The 20,143-nt window shown below is 58.6% G+C and overlaps 1 protein-coding gene across 3 annotated transcripts in view; it reads right to left on the bottom strand.

The window, feature by feature from the left end:
• Positions 1-20,143, bottom strand: part of TSPAN9 (tetraspanin 9) — a 181,432-nt gene that overhangs the window by 62,631 nt on the left and 98,658 nt on the right. For 2 of the 3 annotated variants that reach the window (XM_036865742.1, XM_036865743.1), the window contains one exon: positions 15,019-15,098. In XM_036865742.1, coding sequence (XP_036721637.1) covers positions 15,019-15,081 — 63 coding nt within the window. In that variant the 5' untranslated portion in view covers positions 15,082-15,098. Of the gene's footprint in view, positions 1-15,018; positions 15,912-20,143 lie in introns of those variants that run through there. The other variant, XM_036865741.1, reaches the window with a different exon arrangement.

Here is a 20,143-nt window from a genome sequence, read left to right as displayed (position 1 = left end):
CTCCTAATATCCAGGTGACAAGAACCCAGAGGGAGAGAGGCATGAATAGAAGTTTGGGAACACCAGACAGAGAAAGACACAGAAAAATAACTCCAGCAAGTTAAGCGGCAAGGCAAGAGGATGCCCTCTGCCCCTTCCCCCTCCTCCCCAGCCCTTCCTCCAACCCCGGTTCAGAGGCCCATTCTGGCAGCCTAGCCACCCCCCCAGGACAGTGGGCCCTTGGGGTAGCGGTCTGGCCTGGAATTTCACAAGGATCCAGAAGGATCCTCAGAGCCCCCTGAAGCAAGCAGCCATGGGTGTCTGTCTAAAGGCTGGAGGTCAGGGCCTTGGCAAAGGAGGTCCACGTTCCCCCAGGATGCCGGCAGCTCCCTGGAGAGACCGGCCCACAGTGGACTTCAGTGGAAGCAGACCAGAGGCAGCAGCTGACCCCTCAGGGACCCACCCACCCTGGAAGCCAGGCCACCTCCCGACCCACCTAATACACTCGGGTTCCGTGCCTACTCAGGTATGGTGCCAGTGGCTCCAGCGCAGCCAGGAGGGCTTCATTTATTCCCGGTGTGGCCTGGATCCCTGACATAACACCTCCCCTACGACTCAGCCTCCCTAAAAGCAAAATAAGGCCTTTGACGCTCTAAGGGGAAGATGTGCTTCGGGTGCCTCCAAGACACTACAAAACAGGGAGGATGAGCTTGGAGAAGCTGCCCCCCGCCCTGCCCCGCCCCCAGACCCACCTGCCCTGGTGTGAGTGCCTGGGGTGGGAGGGGAAGGGCCCTGGTTCCCTCGTGTGGGTCCACAGCGATGCGGGCGAGCATCCTGCCCCCGAAACCTACCTCCACTATCCACGGTTGAAGCACAGGCCAGTGGCTCTGTCCAGCAGAGGACGGAAGCCCGGGTTGCACATCCCCAAGGGGCAGTTAAAGCCAAGAAGCAAATGCACCCAAACTCCTGCCAGTCCCAGCGCAGACTCAGGGCCACCAGAAAAGGGCCTGCCCGGGAGGCTCCTCCAGCACAGAGCCGGGCGGGGCCCGAACAGCAGCCCTGGGTCACGGGGTCCATGCTCTGCGATCCTGGGACACACAGGGTATCCCACCGTGCTCTTAGGACCCCTGACAGCAGCCAGGAGCCTGAACCAGCGTGACAGACAGCTCTCCCTGGCGCTTGCAGCTGCTCCCGGTCCGGCCCACCTTCTCCCCTCTGACCCAGCACAGAGCCTCGGGGATGTCGGAGGGGGCTCCCGCCCGCCACCCCACTTCGCGGGCAGCCTCGAGCGGGCTCTGCTGAGGTGTCAGCCTCCGTGGGCGCCTGGGCAGGCGGCCTGCGGGAACCAGGACCACACATCGAGGCTGCCTGGAGGGTGAAATGCCTCAGGGAACACCCACTGTGGGCCTTCGGGCCCACCCGGAAATGGAAACACGGACACAGCACCACGGGAAGCTACAGAAAGAACACGACAGACATCCCAGTTTACATCAGCATCACCCTTTACAGACTTCAGAGACCTTCCCAAACGCCTCAGTGTGTCCTCCGGACAATTCTCCCTGGCTGGCCAGACAAGAGTTAAGGTTTATCCCCATCTTGCAGATGAGAAGCTGAAGTCCCCACAGGGAAGCCAAGGCAGGGCTGCGAGGGGAACCCGCACTCCCGTCAAGCCTCTTTCCACGCGAGCCCGCGGCCCTCACGACAAAGTCAGAAGGACAGAGGAGGGGCTGAGAGGAAGGGGAGACGCAGCCAGCGGTGGTGGACGGCGGGAAGTGAAACTGCATGTGTCCTTTCCAGTGGGGGAGCGGGACAGTCCCTGTGTTCACAAGGAAGGGACAGCATCACAGCCTGGAGCCGTGAGTTGGGAGGGGGGATGTTTGTTTGTTTGTTTGTTTTCTCAAAGGCAGCGGCTGCAAGTACAGCTGGACGGGGAGGTGCCGGGGCTGGCCGCCCGGATGCAAGCGGGCAGAGGGAGAGACAGAGGCTGGAGGCGGAGGAGGAGCAGGGGCTGGGGAAGCAGGAGGGAAAAGAAAGCCCTTCCTAGTGCTGGAGGGTGCAGCTGAACAATCGTCATTAAGGCGTCTTTCTAACAAAAGGAAGGGAGCCACGCAGCGCGCAGCGCGCTGGGTGTCAAACGCGCGGCACTGGGGGCGCTGAATAAAGCAGCCCGCCCCTCGTTACCTGCTTGGTGGTGACAGCCCTCCCAGGCAGGGAGGCGGGGGCTGCTGTGGCTGAATGCCTAACCAGACTCCCATCTCTTCCTGCCCTTGGGTGGGCCATGGAACCCAGAGCCCCTGTGCCTGGGCCCAGCTCCCAGCAGGGAGCCCCGAGGCAGAGCAGAACCTGCGGCAGTTTGATGAGGCTCAGAGAGCAAGTTCCAGCGCACGGAGGACACACCCAGTCCTGCCTGATGGGTCCTCCCTCACTCTGGCCTCAGTTTCCCCACTTGTGAGACGTAAAGAACTCCATCCCTGGTCCCTCACTCCACCCAAGAGGAAGAGGAAGATAAAGCATCTCAAGAATCACCAGCTCTTTGAAAACACAAAGGGAGCAAAAGAAATGCATAAAAATCACAGGATGTCAGAGCCCGAAGGGGTCTTCGAGGCGAGCTGGTCCAAGTCTACCATTGTGCAGATGTGGAAACTTAGGCCCAGAGAGGGGAGGTAACTTGTCCAGGGTCACACAGCCAGTTAGCAACTGCTGGGGCTAGAACCCAGGGCTCTGTGACCATGCACTGCTCTTTCCCACTCTCCCACCTGGATCCCAGGTGCAACTGAAGAGTTAACTGGTGCATGTCTTACATGAAAAGCGGGACTCGGCACTTCTATTGTAGAACCGGGGAGGAAACGTAGGCTTGGTGGCTGGGCCCACCGGGATCTCGCAGGCTGCTGGAGGGGCGTCTGCCCCGCCCTGCCCACCCAACCGCAACAAGATGTGAGGAGCCTCCATCCACGAGGGAGGAGAGGAAACAAATCGGCAATGGTGAGAATCCTGTCAGTCCTCCCACAGCGTTCAGCTCAACATGCGCTTGCCACACAGACGCCCCTCCTCCCATCAGGCAGGCTGAGAAAGGGGCAGGCAGAGGGGGACTCGAGGCGGAGGGGAGGGGACGGGCCTGCACCGCTCTCTTTGGCTGCCATAAATGGTAACGAATCAAGCACCTTGTGCACTCAGCTCTTCTGACTGCATCCACGTTTCTTCCCCCTGCCCGCCTGAGGGTCCCCAGGCCTCAGGGCCCAGTCAGGGCTCGTGTCCTAAATGACTCAGACATCAAAGAGCTCTTGCCCAGGGCCCAGGCTCATCGGCCTGACACGCCGTCGCTGGCTCTTGCCCACAGGCGGGGAGCACAGTTGGGCCTGGGAACATGCATGACCGCCCCCAGAGAGAACCCCGGGGCCGCCGCTCCAGCACAGAAGGCTCGGGAAGGTCCCGCCAGCAGCCGCCCTTTCCTTGGAGCCCCCTGCAAAGGGGCGTTGGGGTCTGTGGGCCAGGCCACATTCGCCTGTTCTCCAAACCTGCCACCTGCAGTCTGTAGCGTCCACTGGCTACCACGGACTGCGCCACGGAGCAAGTCCTTGCCCACCACACTCTGCTTCAAGCCCTATGCGTTAGTCCCTTCTCCGTCTTCCATACCACCTTCTTCTTCCTGCCCCCTTGTCCTCCAGGCTACCCCCGCCCCCTCTCATCCAGAACCTTCTCCCCAGCGGTACACCTCCCATCCCCCGGGTCCTGGAGCCCTGTCCTTTCTGGCCCTCAGCTACTCCCTGAGACCTGCTTTCTCCGTCAAGCCTGCTGTGCTCAGAAGACAGACGGCAGGGGCTGGACACGGACATGCTGACACCGCCCGCCAGGGTCAGGAGAGCACCCAGCTCCGTCCCCAGACACGGCAGGCACTCAACGCAGGGTCCGCTCCACCCCCGAGGGGTGCCCACAGGCAGGCACCCTGTGGAGGACCTCCTCCTCCTCCATGCTCACCTCCTTCCCAGGGTCCTGCTCCAGGTTTGCACCCTGCTGGCCTCGGGCCCCCCTTCTCACGTGCCTCCCCCTCGTCCAGGCCAGCCTGGGGGTTAGCAAACCAGGGCTCATCACTGAGGACACATTCTGGGGAACCCAGGGACTCAGCACCGAGGAAGGTCAGGACAACCCAGGGCAGGGCTGAAAGAACAGCACGGCCCGGCAGGCACACGCCAGAGCATCGGCTGGCTGGGCCTCTGCCCAGTGGTGGTCACCAGGGAGGGGTGTGGAAAGGGGCTGGCTGGCTAGGATCCAGGAATGTGCTTTGCTGGGAGATGCCCTGAAGAGTGTCCTGCCTCTGGCGGACCCAGAACACCTGCCCCTGAGCGACTCACACACACCTGGACGGCACAGCCAGGCGCTGGGCACACAGAGGAGCGCCCAGGCTGCCCATCTCGCCAGCAGAGGCAGCTGGCGTGGCCACGTGAACAGAACCAGGGCCGCTGGACGGGGCAGCAGCTGCTCCACCGCCCTGGGTCTCGCTTCCCCACCTGCTCCTGCCCTCCCTCTCCAGGAAGTGGGGCAGGTACGTCTCAGGGGATGAGCAGATCCCAGCGGCAGCAGCATCTGGCACTGGGGGGCAAACACTTCATCTGCCACTTTGCCCTCCCCTTCTTTCGGTATCAGCACCCGTTTTTCTTCAGGATATTCTCCTCCTCCCCAGTGCAGATGGCCCTGTCCCGTCAAGCTGGGTGCTCTGCTCACCCCTGCCCAAGGGTGGGCTCGTGACCAGCCAGACTCTCTCCCAGGGAAGCCAACTCTTAAACGGTGAGATCCAAGGGCCAAAGCAGCAGGAGCTGACGCATCCTGACAGAGTCCACGGGGCCAAGCTCACCATCAGCCCCTGGTACCGGCCCCCGGAGCACCCTGGTCCCTGGCCCATGTGTGGCCTGCTGCTCAGCCTTCCCTCCTAGCCTGTGAGCTCACCTGGTATCCTTCACAGATACTGAAAGACCCACAGAGAGAAAAACAGGGGTGCGGGTACTCAGAGAAGGGAAAAGAAAGCCGGGCCGGCAAAAATAAGAGACGTCTGCTCAACTGATTTGCCCCCAGATGCCAACTGACACTGCTGGGAACTGCTCACAGACAGAGAGATAAATGGGGAGATACGTTCTGTGCTCCTGAGTTAGCCCTGCCTAGTGTGCGGTGCTTGCAATCTGGGAGCCTCAGCTTGTACAGAATGCATCTAGAACGTGAGATGCTTAGATGAAGATGCCAGCTTATCCCCAAAGTCACACACACTTGGAGGGAATCTCTCTAAATATACATGTTCATATATGTATAAATATATACGCACATACGTACACTACAAATGTGTTTTAACTGTTTATATAGTCACACGGCATGCACACCTGTTTGTACATAAATACCGCATTAGGTTTGTATACACATGTGCACACATATACGCATACATATCTGTGTATGTGTGTGTATGGGGGGAAGCTCTGAGAACGTACAATTTGGGTACCTTGGGGAAGATGCAAGCGCAGAACCAGACCGGTGGAACACGAGGACATTTTAAAAACCCTCAGGGGGACCTCCCTGGCGGTCCAGTGGTTAAGACTCCACGCTTCCACTGCTGGGGGCGTGGGTTCCATCCCTGGTTGGGGAACCGCATGCCATGCAGTGGGGCCATTGTAAAAACCCTCAGGAACTTGCCCCGCCCTCTGTGCTATCACAGCATCTTCACACAGAGACAGACACACACCGGCTCCCCCTGACCCCACCCCTTCTGCTTCTACTCTGGACCGCAGGGTCCTGTGCTCTGAGACTTCTGAAAGGGCCTTCCCTGCCCAGGGCGGGGGGGAAAGCAGCTGGAGGGAGACACGCACACCCCCGCCTGACTCAAGCACGGGCCGCGTGGAGCCCCTGGACAGGCACCAGGGACCGAGTGGTGTTTGGTTTCGGGGTTCCCTCGGCTCCTCTTCTCCCAGAGGAGAATCTAACCCTACTTTCCCTCTTTCACTGCTCCTTTCATAGCCTTCTCCCCATCATCCCTCACAGCAGAACCACCCCTGGCAAAGGATGGAGGATCAAAAGTCTGCACTTAGCGGAAAATGTGTAAGACCCTCACGGAGAACATCAGAGGCCTAATACGTGGAGTAAACCACGTCCGTGAACAGAAATGCACGATGAGAATACAATTTATATTCTTGAATGCAAACACAAAGATGGCGATTCTCCCCAAGTTGATCAAGAGATTCAATGAAAGGACAATCAAAATACCACCAGGGCTGGGGAGTGGGGCTGATGGACTGATTTTTGGTGAAACTAGACAAACTGATTCCAAAACTTACACAAAAGAACAAAGGGCCGAGGACAGCCCAAGCATTCTTGAAAAGCATAAGATGAGCGGACTTGCCCTACCACTTACGGAGACTTGTTATAAAGTGGCCGTAATTCAGGCAGTGTAGCACAGGGAAAGGTGCAAGGTACCCATCAGTGGGGGAGAAGGGGCCTGGCCAGCTGGGGGTGGGGGGGCTCAGGCAGCTGATGTTACAAGGGGAGAGAGGAGTCGGAGCCCTGCTCACATCGCACGCAGATATACATTCCAGAGCTACGAAGCACTTAAATATGAAAAGTAAAGCCTTCAGAAATAAATACAGGGACTCGTCTTTGATCATGCATTCATTCATTCAGACCCTCATGAATATGAGCGTCTGTTATGTTGTGACAAAAGCACTGTCCTATTACCAGGGACATAAAGATGTCCCTGAGATGTTATGTTAAATAATACATAAAAAGTACCATCTCACAAAGAAAAGAGACTGATAAGTTTGACTACATTAATTTAAAGAATTTGTTTATCAAAAGACCTCTAAAGAAAGTGAAAAGACAAGCTACAAACTGGAAGTTGTCAACTGTGTTTGTGGTACACTTAGCAGACAACGGATGAGTATCCAGAACATAAATAAAACTCCTAAAAATTAGGAAGAAAAAGCAAACAACTCTATAGGAAAATGGACGAAAACATCAAGAGGCATTCACAGAAGAGAAAAGAATGGCTGATAAACCTATGAAAAGATGTTGACTAGTAATCAGAGAAATGCAAATTTAAAACATAACACAGCATTTTACACCCACCTATCGGAGAATGCCCCAAACTTTCCATTTTAAATTGCCATTCCACTGGGGGAAATGTCAATCGATGTTTCCAGTTTGGAAAACAATCTGTCATTCTCCAATAAAGCGGAAATGCAAGTATTCTAAAACTCATCAATGCCAATCCTTGCTATGTTTCCTAAAGCAGCTCTCCACATGTGGTCCATGGACTGGCTCAACGCTGAGGAACTTTATAGCAATTTGACATGGCCAGAACATTCAAGTGCGTGATCAACAGCTCGGGGATGCAGTGGGGTCACCTCTGGCTGGAGCTGGGTACCAGTCACGCACAGCAGAGCCCTGTCCAAAGACTGGAAGGAAGGAACTGCTCCTCCAGAGACACTTACAGAAGCGAGGCCCTAGAGACGCTCTGGCATATGTGCACCAGGAGGCTTATTCGAGAACGTCTCCAGAAGCATGTTTGCAAAGAAGGAAATAACCCAAATGTCATCACCAGAAGAATACACTGCGGCACACACACATAACGGAATCCCGTGGAGCAGCAAAAATAAACGCACTATCATCACACATATCAACACAGATGAATCAATAAACGTAACACTGAATTTTAAAAATTCAGAATGCTTCCAACTACCAAAAGTTTAAAAACAAGCCAAGCCAAATGATGTGGTGTTCAAGGATGCATACACATGCTGGAAAACCGTAAAGAAATATACTTAACACAAAATGTAAGGAGAATGGTTCTCTCTAGGCAGGATGCTGGGGCGAGACCAGGCAGGACCACACAGAGGCTTCGCAGGTGTAGATGATGTTTCATTCCTTAAACTCCATGGTGGGCACATGTTCGTTATATACATCTTTATATGAATTTAGATATGATATATTCTGCTATTTGAAAAAAGTTTTAAGCAACCATTTTTCAGGTTAGTAAAGTGACCTGGAGGCCCTAGTTGCCTGTCTTTTGTCAGCTCAGGTCACAGCCAAGCTGCCCAGCAGAGCCCAACCCTGAGTCTGTGCCGTGACCTGCCCTTGGAGCACCCAGGGCAGAGGACCATGGGACCCTGCCATGTGACCACAGGCCCAGCTGGCCCGATTCAGGCACCGGGAACAAAGGGAGGCAGGGGAGGGCGTGGCCAAACTGGGAAGAGTGCAGTGTGGCAGGGCAGCTGCAGGCCCCGGCGTCCGAGACCCCGGCCCTCCCTCACTGCCTTCCACCCCATCCTCTGTTCCCCCAGAGCCGCCTCCCCATTTCTACCATGTATCCCTGAGACCAGAGGGCATCTGGAACTCTCCCAGCCTAACAAGACATCTGGAGCTCCGTCCAGGCTCCAAAGCCCCGCCCAGCACTGTCACGCCAGCCCTGGGCACCTGACTCACTGTGGGGGGCTCCCTGGGGGTCCATGCTGTCACTGCAGGAGGGCGGTGACAACACCTGCAACCACTGGTCACTGAGTCCGGCATGCCAGCATCCCGCTAAGAAGCGGATCTCTGTCATGCACACACCGCCTCACCTGGGCCCCTGGCAACAGCCCTGCAGGACAGGTGATACTGTCACACGTGAAGAAGCCCAGGCACCAGGAGGGGTAGGAACGCTTCACAACGCAGGCCTCATTCCTGCGTGCTCCGAGTCAGTAGGTCGTAGGTCAAGGGGCACGGCGGCCTCTGTCCGTGGGCACAGCTGCCTGAGTGATTCGAACCTACACCCTAGGGAAGAGCCCCGGAACGGACGGGAAGCTCCCTGAAGGCAGTCACCCCCGCACCAGCCACCTAACCCGGCCTCCTGCGTGGTACTGAGCTGCCCACGCGACAAAGAGGATTTGAAACCCTGTGGCCTTCCCTTCCAGGGCTTTCCTGCAGGCTCTCAGGAGGCCTGCCGGGGCCCGAGGGAGGAGACGGCAGAACCCATCCGAATGGAAGCAGGGACCGACCACGTTAAAAGAGATTTCAGGCCCCCTGAGGTCCTGGGGCTGGGGGAGGAAGAGCGGGGGGTGTGGGGTGAGAGCCCCATCTCCACCCCGAGCTGCTCACCCTTCCCTCCACGTGCCACTTGTAATGTCCCTGCCCCAATGCCCCCCTCCACCACCCCCCCGCCCCGACTCCTGCTGGCAGATTAGCTTTCAAACGTGAGCAGGGACAAAGCTGGCTCAGAAGACTTAACTCTGCCCGACGGGTTTGCCTCAGCCTCAGAGCTTGCTAACTGGAACCACGGAAGCAGGTACATGGCAGCCGAAGGGGAGCGGTCGGGCGTCTCCGTAAGCTGCATCGGCGACAGCGACAGCTTGCAGCCCGAGCGGCACCACAAGACCCGTCTCGGGGGTCACCGCCCGAAAAGCAAAGCATCCCGTTCCGCAGAGCCCTGGTGATAAACCTAACGGCATCCCCAGCACCTCGCCCTCGGAACACAGGCCGAACTCACCTGGAAGCCGCCCTCGGCTGGCACCACCAGGCTGATACCGCCCTTTGTTTCCCTACGTTCGGCCCATTGCACACGTGCGGGAGGCTCAGTCTGGATCACCCTTCTCCCCAGCCCGGAACCCCATCCTCATCTATCCAGCAAACTCCTATCCGTCCTTCCAAGTCCAGCTGTCACTGTCATCTCTGTATCTCGTCTCTATTAAGCAGTATTAATTACTCTACTTAGAAGCTCGACTGAGCACTCAGTGCCCAGAAGTGTAATCATCTGTTTATGCACCTGACTGCTCCCAGGGACCTGGCTCACAGCAGGTGCTCGATAAATGCACACAGGGCACACTAGCCACAGGGCGCCCACTCAGCCCTTTCCATAAGAAGAAACAGAAAAGACACAACTCACTAATTCTTTTTTCCAAACTCACATGCTCCTAAAAGAAACGAGCTGTTTTTCCTTCCCTTTATTTCTGATGGACGCAAACATTTTAGAGGGAGCGAGACAGCCATCACACGGCGTGGGGGAAGGGAAGGACAGGCCAAGTCAGGCCCCCAGGACGGATGCTGAGTCCAGGCCTGCCGCTGCCCCGGCCCAGGATGCTGGGGAGGGGGAGGGGGGCTCCGGGTTCTGGTGCCTGGGGGAGGACGGGCCAGGTGACCTCTCCATCCACGACTTCCTGGCCCGGGAAAGCTGATCTGCCCTGTGCAAGCCCAGTCAGCCGGTCCTCAGCGCTGCAGGCTCCTGCGCACACAGCGGGCATTCAGGAAATAGTTGTGGCATGAGTGAACCGGCTCGATTGGGACCCTACAGCCCAGTAAGCCCCACAGCCCGCCGCCAAGTTCAGCCAAGGGCAGCCAGGCACGCGGAGGCAGGGGAGGGCGAGGCCCCATCCTCTGCAGAGGCCTGGGGAGGAGGCCTGTGGCTTTTTCGGTGCTCCTCAGGGCAGCGGGATGGGGGACAGGCCTGCGGCCCTTTCCCCACCAGGGTGACAGCACTCCCCCCGTTTCAGCGGAACTCTCTCTTCCCTACCCTCCTCCTCCCCACCCCCTCTTGACTGACACCAATGCTGCTCTGACATGATTTAAAAATAGATATCAAGACAAGGAAGTTTAATTTTTAATGCTTTGGAAAGGAAGCGAACACAGACCTGGCATTCCCTCACGGCCACATTCCCGGGTCTCGGGGCATCAGCCCCCATCTCCGAGCAGAGCCAGGCCTGACCCACCCTGAGGATCAGGACCCACGTGTAGCCGCCCTCTGGGGAGCCGGCCGGAGCCTTTGGGAAGCCTCTACATACTTGCCTCTTGCTGCCCAGCTTGGCCTGTATCTCCTGTTGGGACTCTGTTCTGACCCCTCAGCCCACTCACGACTTCCGTTCCCAGACAGAAGGCAGCCCACGGACTCAGGACACCCCAGGCCGCCCAGCCCGGATTGTACCCAGACCCTATCCTGGGCTTCACGGACACAGGGCAGCTACGGCATCCACTGGCGGCCAAGCCAGTACCGAACGCGTGCCTCCGAGGTGGCTGGAGAGCCGTGACCAAGCTGCCTGCACCCAGAGGGAGAGTAAGCAGCCCGAGAGGGGCCAGGCCGCGAAGGCCTGCCTCCATGTAGGGGAGGTTAATCAGGGTGCCCGCCCGACACCCGGCGCAGGCAGCCCCGCGCCAGCCCTTCTCCTGCCCCAGCAGGCACCCTGAACGCTGCCTCCTTGGCTAATTGGCCTTTCTTAAGGGACCAATCCACAAGGAATAGACTTTCCAGTAAGGCCAGAATGTCACTGCTCTGCCAGCCGTGATTTAAGGTGATGGGACAGCTCTGCTGGACAGCATGCAAAGTGACCATTATCCCGAGTGGCAATTACGCTAGCAACGCCAGCCCTACCCCCAACCACCGCCCCCATCAGATAGGAGCCCAATTTGGGTTGGGAGGAGGTGGGATGGGATCACGATTTGCTGTCCCGAGAAAGGGACAAAGGCCCCCAGCACTCAGAGCTCACCCCGATACTCAGAGTTCAAAGCTCTGAGCCTCTTGTGCCCTCCTGGAGGGGCTTAGCTTCGCTTAATCTCTGCCTGGAGTATTCCACCAGATGGTCCCGGGAGGACTGAGAGATGGGGCTGAGACGAGGAGAGATACCTGGGGTGGCTGGATTACTGGCGGACGGGCCCCTCAGTATGGGGAAACTTCTGTACCAGCTCATTCCCCATCCACCTAGAAGCCAGCATTCTCTTTGAGGATCCGGGTGGGGCGTGCACGGGCACAGAGGAGGTGGGACTCATTCAGGCAGGCTGACCTCTACCCCACCGTCTATATCAGGCCCTCAGAAATGCTGCCCTGGGCGCCAACCTGGCTAGCACCGGCCGGCTCTAGGCGGCGGTGCCAGGGGCAGACCTGGACACCATCCCCTCCTCCCCACAGGCAGGCACCCAGCAGCCTGCAAGGCACCTGCCCTTTCCTTCCTCGGAAGGAGGAGGAGGAGGAGGCCAGCGCACAGCTCCGCCTCCATCCTGCCCCCGGTGATGTCACTCGGGCCCTCGCCAATACCAATACCCTAGAAGTTCCACCCAGTGGCGAGGAACCAGGCCCGCTCAGGCCTGCGAGGGGCTGCAGTGTGAGGCAGCTGCACCTCTCCTGGCAGTGGGACTTCTCCCAGTGGGCTCCCGGGAGGCGGGCGGTGTGGCCACAGCGGTGGGTTTGGAGAACGACCAGGTAGGCTTCAGGATCTATGGGAAGATCTCGATCCATTGATTGCAGGCCTCAGGTTCAACTCTAATGCCTCCGAAAAGCCTCCTTTTGGGCTCTGAGCCATGAGACTAGAAAGTCATGGCTACGTAATTCCTAACAATTGCTCTGGGTCCCAGAGGGCGTGGCGCCGACCAGCCCCGCACGTCTCCTCGCACCCACCCTCTCACTCACGTCTGTCCTTGTCCCCCTGGTGCCCTGGGAAGCAGCAGGGGTCTCCAGAGGTCCTGCCTCACCCACAACACCACCCGCCTTCGCTCCTTCTCTTCCGAGTTGGCTCTTCCCTCCACTGCTCTATTTCAGGCCCAAGCACCTCCCGCAGGAAGCCTTTGCTGGACTGGGGCACAGGGACACACAAGACCAAGTCCTGGCTACACCTGCTCCTCCAGCTCCCAAGAAACGCAGCGGCCAACACTCTCAGACACACAAGCATCCGTTTCTCTTCTGCTGAATTTTCCATCTCTCCTAAGGTCTAGGCCTTATTTTATCATCCCATACGCTACAAGCATGAAAGAACTGGGTCTCTGAGACTCAAAATTTTTCCCAGCTCATAGCATGTTGTGGGAATTCTGAAAATATTAAGTAGCCAGAAAAGTCAGAGACTAGGAGAAATCGAGTCCTTGCCTGGTAAGAGAGAGGGGGTAGGCACTTTCTTATTAGAAAGAGTAAGTTCTCTCACTATAACCAAAAAGGAAGGCCATTCCACTGACCGCCCTATTAACCACAGGAAAACAGAAAGTCACTTGTCACCCCACAGCTAAGGCGCCAGGACAGCCTTCATCACTGGCAAGTTTGAGAACTAACTTCTCTTTCCTATCAGGTGGGATTGGGAATCCCTACCACATGTGTGGATTTACTGCGCTGACCCTCCCTTCATTCACTCACAAACACACAACCAGTGCCTTCCGTGTGCAGGGCACAGACCATAGCACTAGCTAGCACGTGGGGAGGTCCCTAAACGCCCGGAGAAAAAAAGAGGCGGCACACGCAGTTATACCTACTCTGGCCAGCAGGTGGCGGGGTGGGGGCGGGGAGGAGCGCGTCTGAGTGGGAGGTACTGGCCAGGGCACCGAGCATCCCAGGAGGGTCTTTCTAGTAAGAGTGGGGCAAGGCAGAAAGGCAGAAAGGTAGGCGGAGACTGAACAAGGACAGAGAGGGAAGCCGTGCACAATGAATGGGCAGCATTCATGGAAATCCGCAGGCCCCAGAGAAACACACACCAGTGCTTGGCTGACACGGATGCTGGCAAACGAGCCAGAGGACCAGGAGTACTTGCCCAGAGGCAGCCACAAGATCATTCTTGACATTCCAGTGGATCTGCCCCAGTTTCCACAAAACCCTCACCACAGGACAGGTAACGTCTTACCAGCAGTGGCCCAGACCCAGACCTGGGGAAATCCTACTCAAGAGATCTCAGACCAGGCTCCTCGGAAGAGAAGGGAAGGGGACTCCCTCCCCAGAGAGAAGGTAAGGAGGCAGGACGTCCCATAACTAAGGAGGCGAGTCTGTGAGGGGGACCATCACGACCGCCCCCCCATTGGACTGGAAAGGAAACCCAGTCCTTAAGGATAAAGTGATTTGCCCAAGGTCACACAAAGAGCTAATGCAGAACCAAGGCCAGGGCCCAGTCTTCCTCCCGCCCAGGCCTGAGCTCTTCCCTTCCCAGGGAAAAGCCACCCCACCCATACACACCCATGAAAGTTTTTCAGTTAAAGTGGGTCAGTTCACACAAGCACTGAACACCAAAGCACACCGCACCCAGCCCCTGGCACTGGGTGACTCTCCTGCCCCCATGCTCCTCCTGGACCATGGGCAGCGGACAGCCTCCACAAGGGAGGAGGACAGCCCTGGGGCAGAGCCAAACATCTGTGCTGACTACGTCTGGGCTCCAGAGAAGAAAGGCGGAGGCAGAAGTTGGGATGAAGGAAGAGTTAGATACGCATTTAAGAAGTTTTCAAATTCGCCTAGTATTTCTCGTGCACAGGGGCACACAGGGGCAGGAGAACAACAGGGGACTGAGCACAATTCCGAGCTGCCCCACCCACTGGCACCTGCTCTACAACCTCCTCTCTCACCAAGGATGGGGCACTCCCTTTGTCCCTTCCAGGCTCTGGGTCCCATGGCGGGAGCACATGGCCGGCCCGCTCCCTGCCCAGTCCACTGCAATCCCTCAAAAGCAGCTGCCGCCACCCGATGGCAGCGTCCCTCCCACACCCTCCCCCTCCACACAAGCCCTGACTCGGGGGCAGAGCTGCAGGCCAGCGAGCGGGTCCCTCGGCCTGGGATAGGGGCTCCTTCTCCTTTTCCTGGGATTCACTGAAAGGAGCAGGAGGGCGTGACCTCCACCACTCCCCCCATCTCACGCCCATAAAGTGCCGCAGACTGTGCTCGTGCGTGTTCAGGAGGAACACAAGAAGAAACTCAGAAAACCATCCGCACTTCTGCTTGAATTCAACTCAAGGTCACAGCTGTTAAAAATTCCGACACCACACCTCTTTCTGCACGTTACCCAGTCGGGGGCACGGGTTTCTTACAGGGGGAGAAGGTGGCGGCAAACTTCAGCAGCCTCCCGGGAGTAGAACAAGTCTCTCCTGGAAGACAGGCAACTTGCAGCCTCCATTCAGCCGCCAAGGAGAGAGAAGGGAAGAGAAAGATGAACGGAAGTGGGGGTGGGGGGCGGGGGCCGGGGGAGCGGCTTTTTAAAACCCACTTGCCGCTGTGCAGAGAGCAGAGCAATGCAGCTCCGAAGGGGAAGAGGGTACCGTGCTTAAGCAAAGAAGAGAGGAGACCAAGGAGAGATACTGGCAAGGACTTACCCAGAATATCAGATTGAAGAGGAACATCGTGTACTTCAAGCAGCAGAGGCAGCCTCTGGCCATGTTGCACTTCTTAAATTCTAGGAGGAGAACAAAGGACAGGTCCAGGTAAAACACCACGTACTTGCTGCCTTTGGGCGCATTGTACTTGTCGGTCTTCACGCCAGCCTCGGCGCGGCTCTGGCTGCGGGAGCCCGCGGTGCCGTAGAAGGCGCCGGCCGTGAAGCCGCGGCCGAACGGGCGGCCCGAGGTGGACGGTTTGGCAAAGTCCGAGTCCTTGCTGTCCAAAGATGGACTCCGGTGGATCGAAGAATCCTCGCTACTCGACTTCTCCATGCTCGCGTCGCTCCCGGGGGGCGCGGGGGGCGGGGGGCATCGCTCCCGGAGTGGCACGGAGGAGGCGCCCGAGTAGGGCGCGGGCTGCGGGCGGGTCGGAGGAGCCTCGCACGCCGCCGCTCAGTCCCGGGGCGCACTGCCGGCCGGACCCCGCGCTGGGGGTGCCGGCGCCCCGCTCCTCGCCGGCCGGCCCGGGAGGGCTCTGCGGCGCGGCGCGGCGCGGCTCCACGCGCGCTCCCCGGGAACCGGCTGGCCTGCGTAACTTAGCGTCTTTGGGGAAGCAGCGATTTGCCTGCTCGTTCCCGAGCGTCGGCTCGCCTCCCGGGCGCACCGCCGCTCCACGCGAGGCACCCGGGCGCCCGGCTCCGGGCTCCCCGGCACCCCTCTCCCCGTCCCAGCCCGGCCCGGCCCGGCCACTTTGCGGGCGCCCGCCTCCTCTCGCCCCGCGACTCTGCGGAGCTGCCCCCGGCCCTGGGCTGCCCGGCCGCGCGGCGGGCAGTGCCGAGGGATCCGCCGCAGCTGCAACCGCTGGGCTACCCCTGCGAAATCCCGGCCCGACTCCCGACTCTGAAATCTCCGGAGCCCCCTCCCCGGCCCTCGGCCCCGCCCCCTGGTTTGCATTCGGCCAATGAGCGCGAGGACTGCGGGGGGCAGCCTCCCTCCCGATGACACCACAGCTTTAATGGGATTAGCGTTCTGCCTGGTGCCTACACCAGTGCGCCGCGAGCCTCGCTAAATGTCAAGGGCTCCGGAGCCGGGGTGAACCAGAACCTTCATCGCAAGGCGCTGGCCTCTTTCCGGGGAGAGAAGGGGGCGGGAGGGGAGGGGAATGGCTGGAGGTACCACGACCCAAGGAAACCTCCCCAGAGGAAAGTGCTGGGGAGGACTGGAGGGGAAAGAAACGCGGCCGCTGTCCAGCTGGCCGCCGCCCCCTGTGCCCACGGGACCTGTTCGACCCGGGCACAAGGTCTGCCGGCTACACACACACAGGCGCGCGTGTCTGCACACGTGGGTCTGGCTAGGGCGCGCGGGGAGCTGGGACCGCAGGGGAGGCGCGAGGTGTGGGAAAGGCCCCCGCGACCCGCGCCGCCCGCCCCGCCCCCTCCGCGCACGCGCGCACGCGGTTCCGGAGGCTCCTGCAGCTGCTCGAGTCCCCCACCCCACTCTTGACCTGCGTTCCGGGCGGGACTCCCCACCCGGCTGAGAAGAGTAGGTGGCCCAGGTAGGGTCCTGCCTTGCCAAGGGTGATGTCGGAGTGCGCTGGGATACCGGCGCTCCGGGAGGGCTGGTCAGGGCCCAGTACCAAGAATGCCCTCGCTAGGAGCTTGGAGGCATCCAGAAGGAGCCCTTCATCCTACCATGAAACACCACCTGCGTCCCGGGCTTGTGCAGAGGTCTGCGCTGCCCAGTTGGCAAATAAAGAAGACCAGAACACAGGTGGGGGGCGGCACCTCTGCCACCAGCGAGAGGGTGCTGAGAGACCCAGAGCAGCGCCACGTCTCCCCTGGCCCTGCATCCCACACCTAACAGCTCGCTCGGCCGCCGGGAGGCGCTGGGCAGGGCGGCTGGATGGGGTGTGAGTGTGACAATGTCCTCCTGGGATCCCATCAGACGTTTACTCCACGCCTGCTCCGTGCTGAGCGCACGAGGCCCGGGGGAACAGGCATGAGGTGTGCTGCTCCCTGCCCTTCAGGTTCAGATACACAAGGTCTAGCCAGGAAGACAGGACATCAATCACCAAGGCCATGGGCAGGAACAGAGCTACCACATCCGCTCTGGCCGAGGGGGACATTCATTCCGACCAGACCCTTGTCACAGATGTTCTGCGGGGCCCTAAGCTGCTGAGTCTGCACCTCAGGGCCGGAGGCAGGCCTGCGTCCCAGAGGTGCGGGCACTCATTCTGAGGGCAGCCCAGCTTCTTTAAAGGGACCAACAGCGGAGCTACTATTCTGAGCCCCTGCCCCACTCAGATGGCAGCCCAGCAACGAAAGCCAGTGTGTGTCACAGACACGGCACCTTGCTGTCTCCTGGTTGGGCACAGCGGTCCCGTGGGTGCCGTGCACACATGAGGGGCAGATGTCCGGCTGGCTCCTGGCAGATCCCACGGCCAACCGACTGGAATGCCTCTTGTCCTCTTCAGCCTGGACCGGCTCCTGAGGGCTCGCGGCTGCCACATCACTTCTCTGATGCGGGAGAGATCACACCAGCTGGACTGAGAGTCAGGAGACCTGTTTTTCACTCTGAGCTCGATTCTGAGGTCTGTGATCAGGGCGAGGTGGCTCGCCTTTGTGAGGTGCTATCTCCTCCTCTTTAAAATGGGGTTCACAGAGCCCACCCCCAGAGGAGTCGGCCTGTGTGCGAACCGTCTGAGGCCCCTAAGAGCTGAGCCAGTACCAGGGGCCGTCATTACTAGTCTCAGATGTGGACGTGGAGTCAGCCAGCACCTCCCAGGCGGGCCCCCACTCCCCACCCCCGCCTTCTCGTTTCTTCTCATCTCTCTCTTCTCCCCAGCTTCACACCTTGTTCCGTGAGAACAGCCTCCGCACTGTCCTGGATCGTTCCACCCTCATTTCTGATTATACGTGGATTTGTGCCAATAGCTATCTCCTCAGCAGCTGAGGCCCTGGGGGGCCGGGGGTGCAGGACAACAGGCAGGTAGGAGAGGAAGAGGGGCCGCCCAGTGTAACCGCTCTGCTCTGCCCTCCTGGCCACGCTCATCAAAAGGCCACTGAAGTCCCACTCCTCAGCTCATCAACAAAGCCTCGGTGAGGTCCCGTGAGGGCTCTCTCCCAGCTTAGTCGTGGTCAGAAGCATAAGAGCAACTCCTAGTTGCAAGTCCCCAGTGTATCCCAGGCACCAAGCATCTCCCGCAGTAACTCACAGAATCCTCAGGGCAGCCCCACAAGATACGTATGGCCATTATCCCCATTTTACAGATAAGGAAACTGTGATTTCAAAGCCCATGTTCTTTACTCTCTTGGGCTCTAAACCTAGTTCCTGCCCTTGGGAATCTGCCAGTCTAACAGACAGAATCTAAAAGCATAACAGGGAGCCTGATGAGAGGTCATTAGCAGAAGGAGCTGAGTAAGGGGCAAAGGGGAGAGGGGTGGTCAGGGCAGTGCCGCTGGACCGGTCGTCAGCAAAGGGGAGTCCCCCAGGAGATGGCCCTACATTATCGTACAGCGGGCTGGAAGAAGGAAGGGTGAGGGGAGAAGGTAGTTTGCAAGACAGGAACTGAGTCCCCGATAGGAGGCAGCTCGGACAAAGCCGGGAGACCAGCCACGGGCAGGCGGTTTCAGCCAGAGTGTCGTCCTCCGCTGCCACCATGAAGAGACCACTCATGCGTCACAGACCGCCCATCGCGGGCGGGACACTGAGCAGGGGCACCGGCAGAGACAAAGGTGAGTGAGCCATGGCCGTGGCCCCAAGGAGCTCGAGATGCAGTGAACAGACCAGCTCTCCACCCCACTCCAGACCATCCCTGGGGAAGCCCACAGCAGAATGACAGAGCGCACATGTGCCGTGATAGGACGGCATGGAGCTGGAGTTTGGCCTGCCCTTGGAGAAGGGCTGGCTGGAGCAGGCGTGGCAGGGACAGAGGAGGGGGGAGAGCACGGCTGGGGGAACTTCGGGGGCAGTGAGGAGACGGGGCCTGGGGGGGTCACAGTGAGCTACCTGTGAGGCCTCGAGTGACACTAGGAGTCTAAGCTTCATCCCGGGGCTTCCCAAGCAGTGGGGCACGTGACAGAATCGGGGCCCTAGGAAGCCAGGCCTGGCAGCAGGGTGGAGAGGCAAGGTCAGCTGCTGTGCTGCCTCAATTTCTTAGACTTTGGGTGCAGAAGGAACCATCAGAGAGAGAGAAGGTGACGTGAGACACCATCTCTCCCCGGTGCTGGTCCTCATCTACTCGCCGGGCTCAGGAGAGCCGGAAGGTACAGACTGCCCTTGAGGATCTCAGAGCATGTGAACGAGGCAGAGCTGCCTTTTTCTTTCCTTTTTTTTTTTTTTAGACAACAAAAAAAGTAAGCGGGTACAGAATTCCCAGAGGGGAGGAAGAGATGCGAATATGTGAAATCAACATGCAACATCTCTGCTGCCTGGCAGCTGGGGAGACGTTGCATGTTGCAGCTTCAGAGTAATGCCAAGCTCCTGGTCTCTCCCTGCGTCTCTCAGGCCTTTGGGCTCTCGCTAACCTGCACACAGGTGATGGGCCACACAGATCCCCTTCTGGTCCCACACTGCGTATCTCTGTATCTGACACCATGTGTAGCTCGTGAGGCATCCTGGACCTCCGAGGCTCAGGCAGGGCGGCCCCACCAGAGTTCAGGTGAGACAGAGGGGCACTCGCTACCCAGAGGGGCCGCCATTACAGAAGGGAGCCGTATTCACCTCAGCTTAATTTTTAAACTCCCACCTTGGGATCCTCTTCAGCAATGTAGAAAATGCTTTGATTGCTAAGCAAACCATTTACCGATGGTGCCAAAAGGGAACAAGGATGGACGATGGATGAATAGAGATAAAGAAGTCGTGGTGTATATACGATGGAACGCGACTCAGCCACGAAATAGACAAAACCCTGCCATTGGTGACAACGTGGATGGACCTCACGGGTTAAGTGAAGTAAGTCAGACAGAGAGAGACAAATACCGTATGATTTCACTCATATGTGAGATATTAAATACATAAACAAACAAACCAAACCAAATGGATACAGAGAACAGAGCCGTGGTTATCAGAGGGGGAGGGAGGCAGCTGTAGGGTGATGGCTGGAAGCCACACCCTTGGTGGT

The sequence above is a fragment of the Balaenoptera musculus genome, chromosome 10 (assembly GCF_009873245.2).
Source record: "Balaenoptera musculus isolate JJ_BM4_2016_0621 chromosome 10, mBalMus1.pri.v3, whole genome shotgun sequence".
NCBI lineage: Eukaryota > Metazoa > Chordata > Mammalia > Artiodactyla > Balaenopteridae > Balaenoptera > Balaenoptera musculus.
Note: the sequence above shows the minus strand (reverse complement) of the source record. Positions and strands in the feature narration are given on the sequence as shown.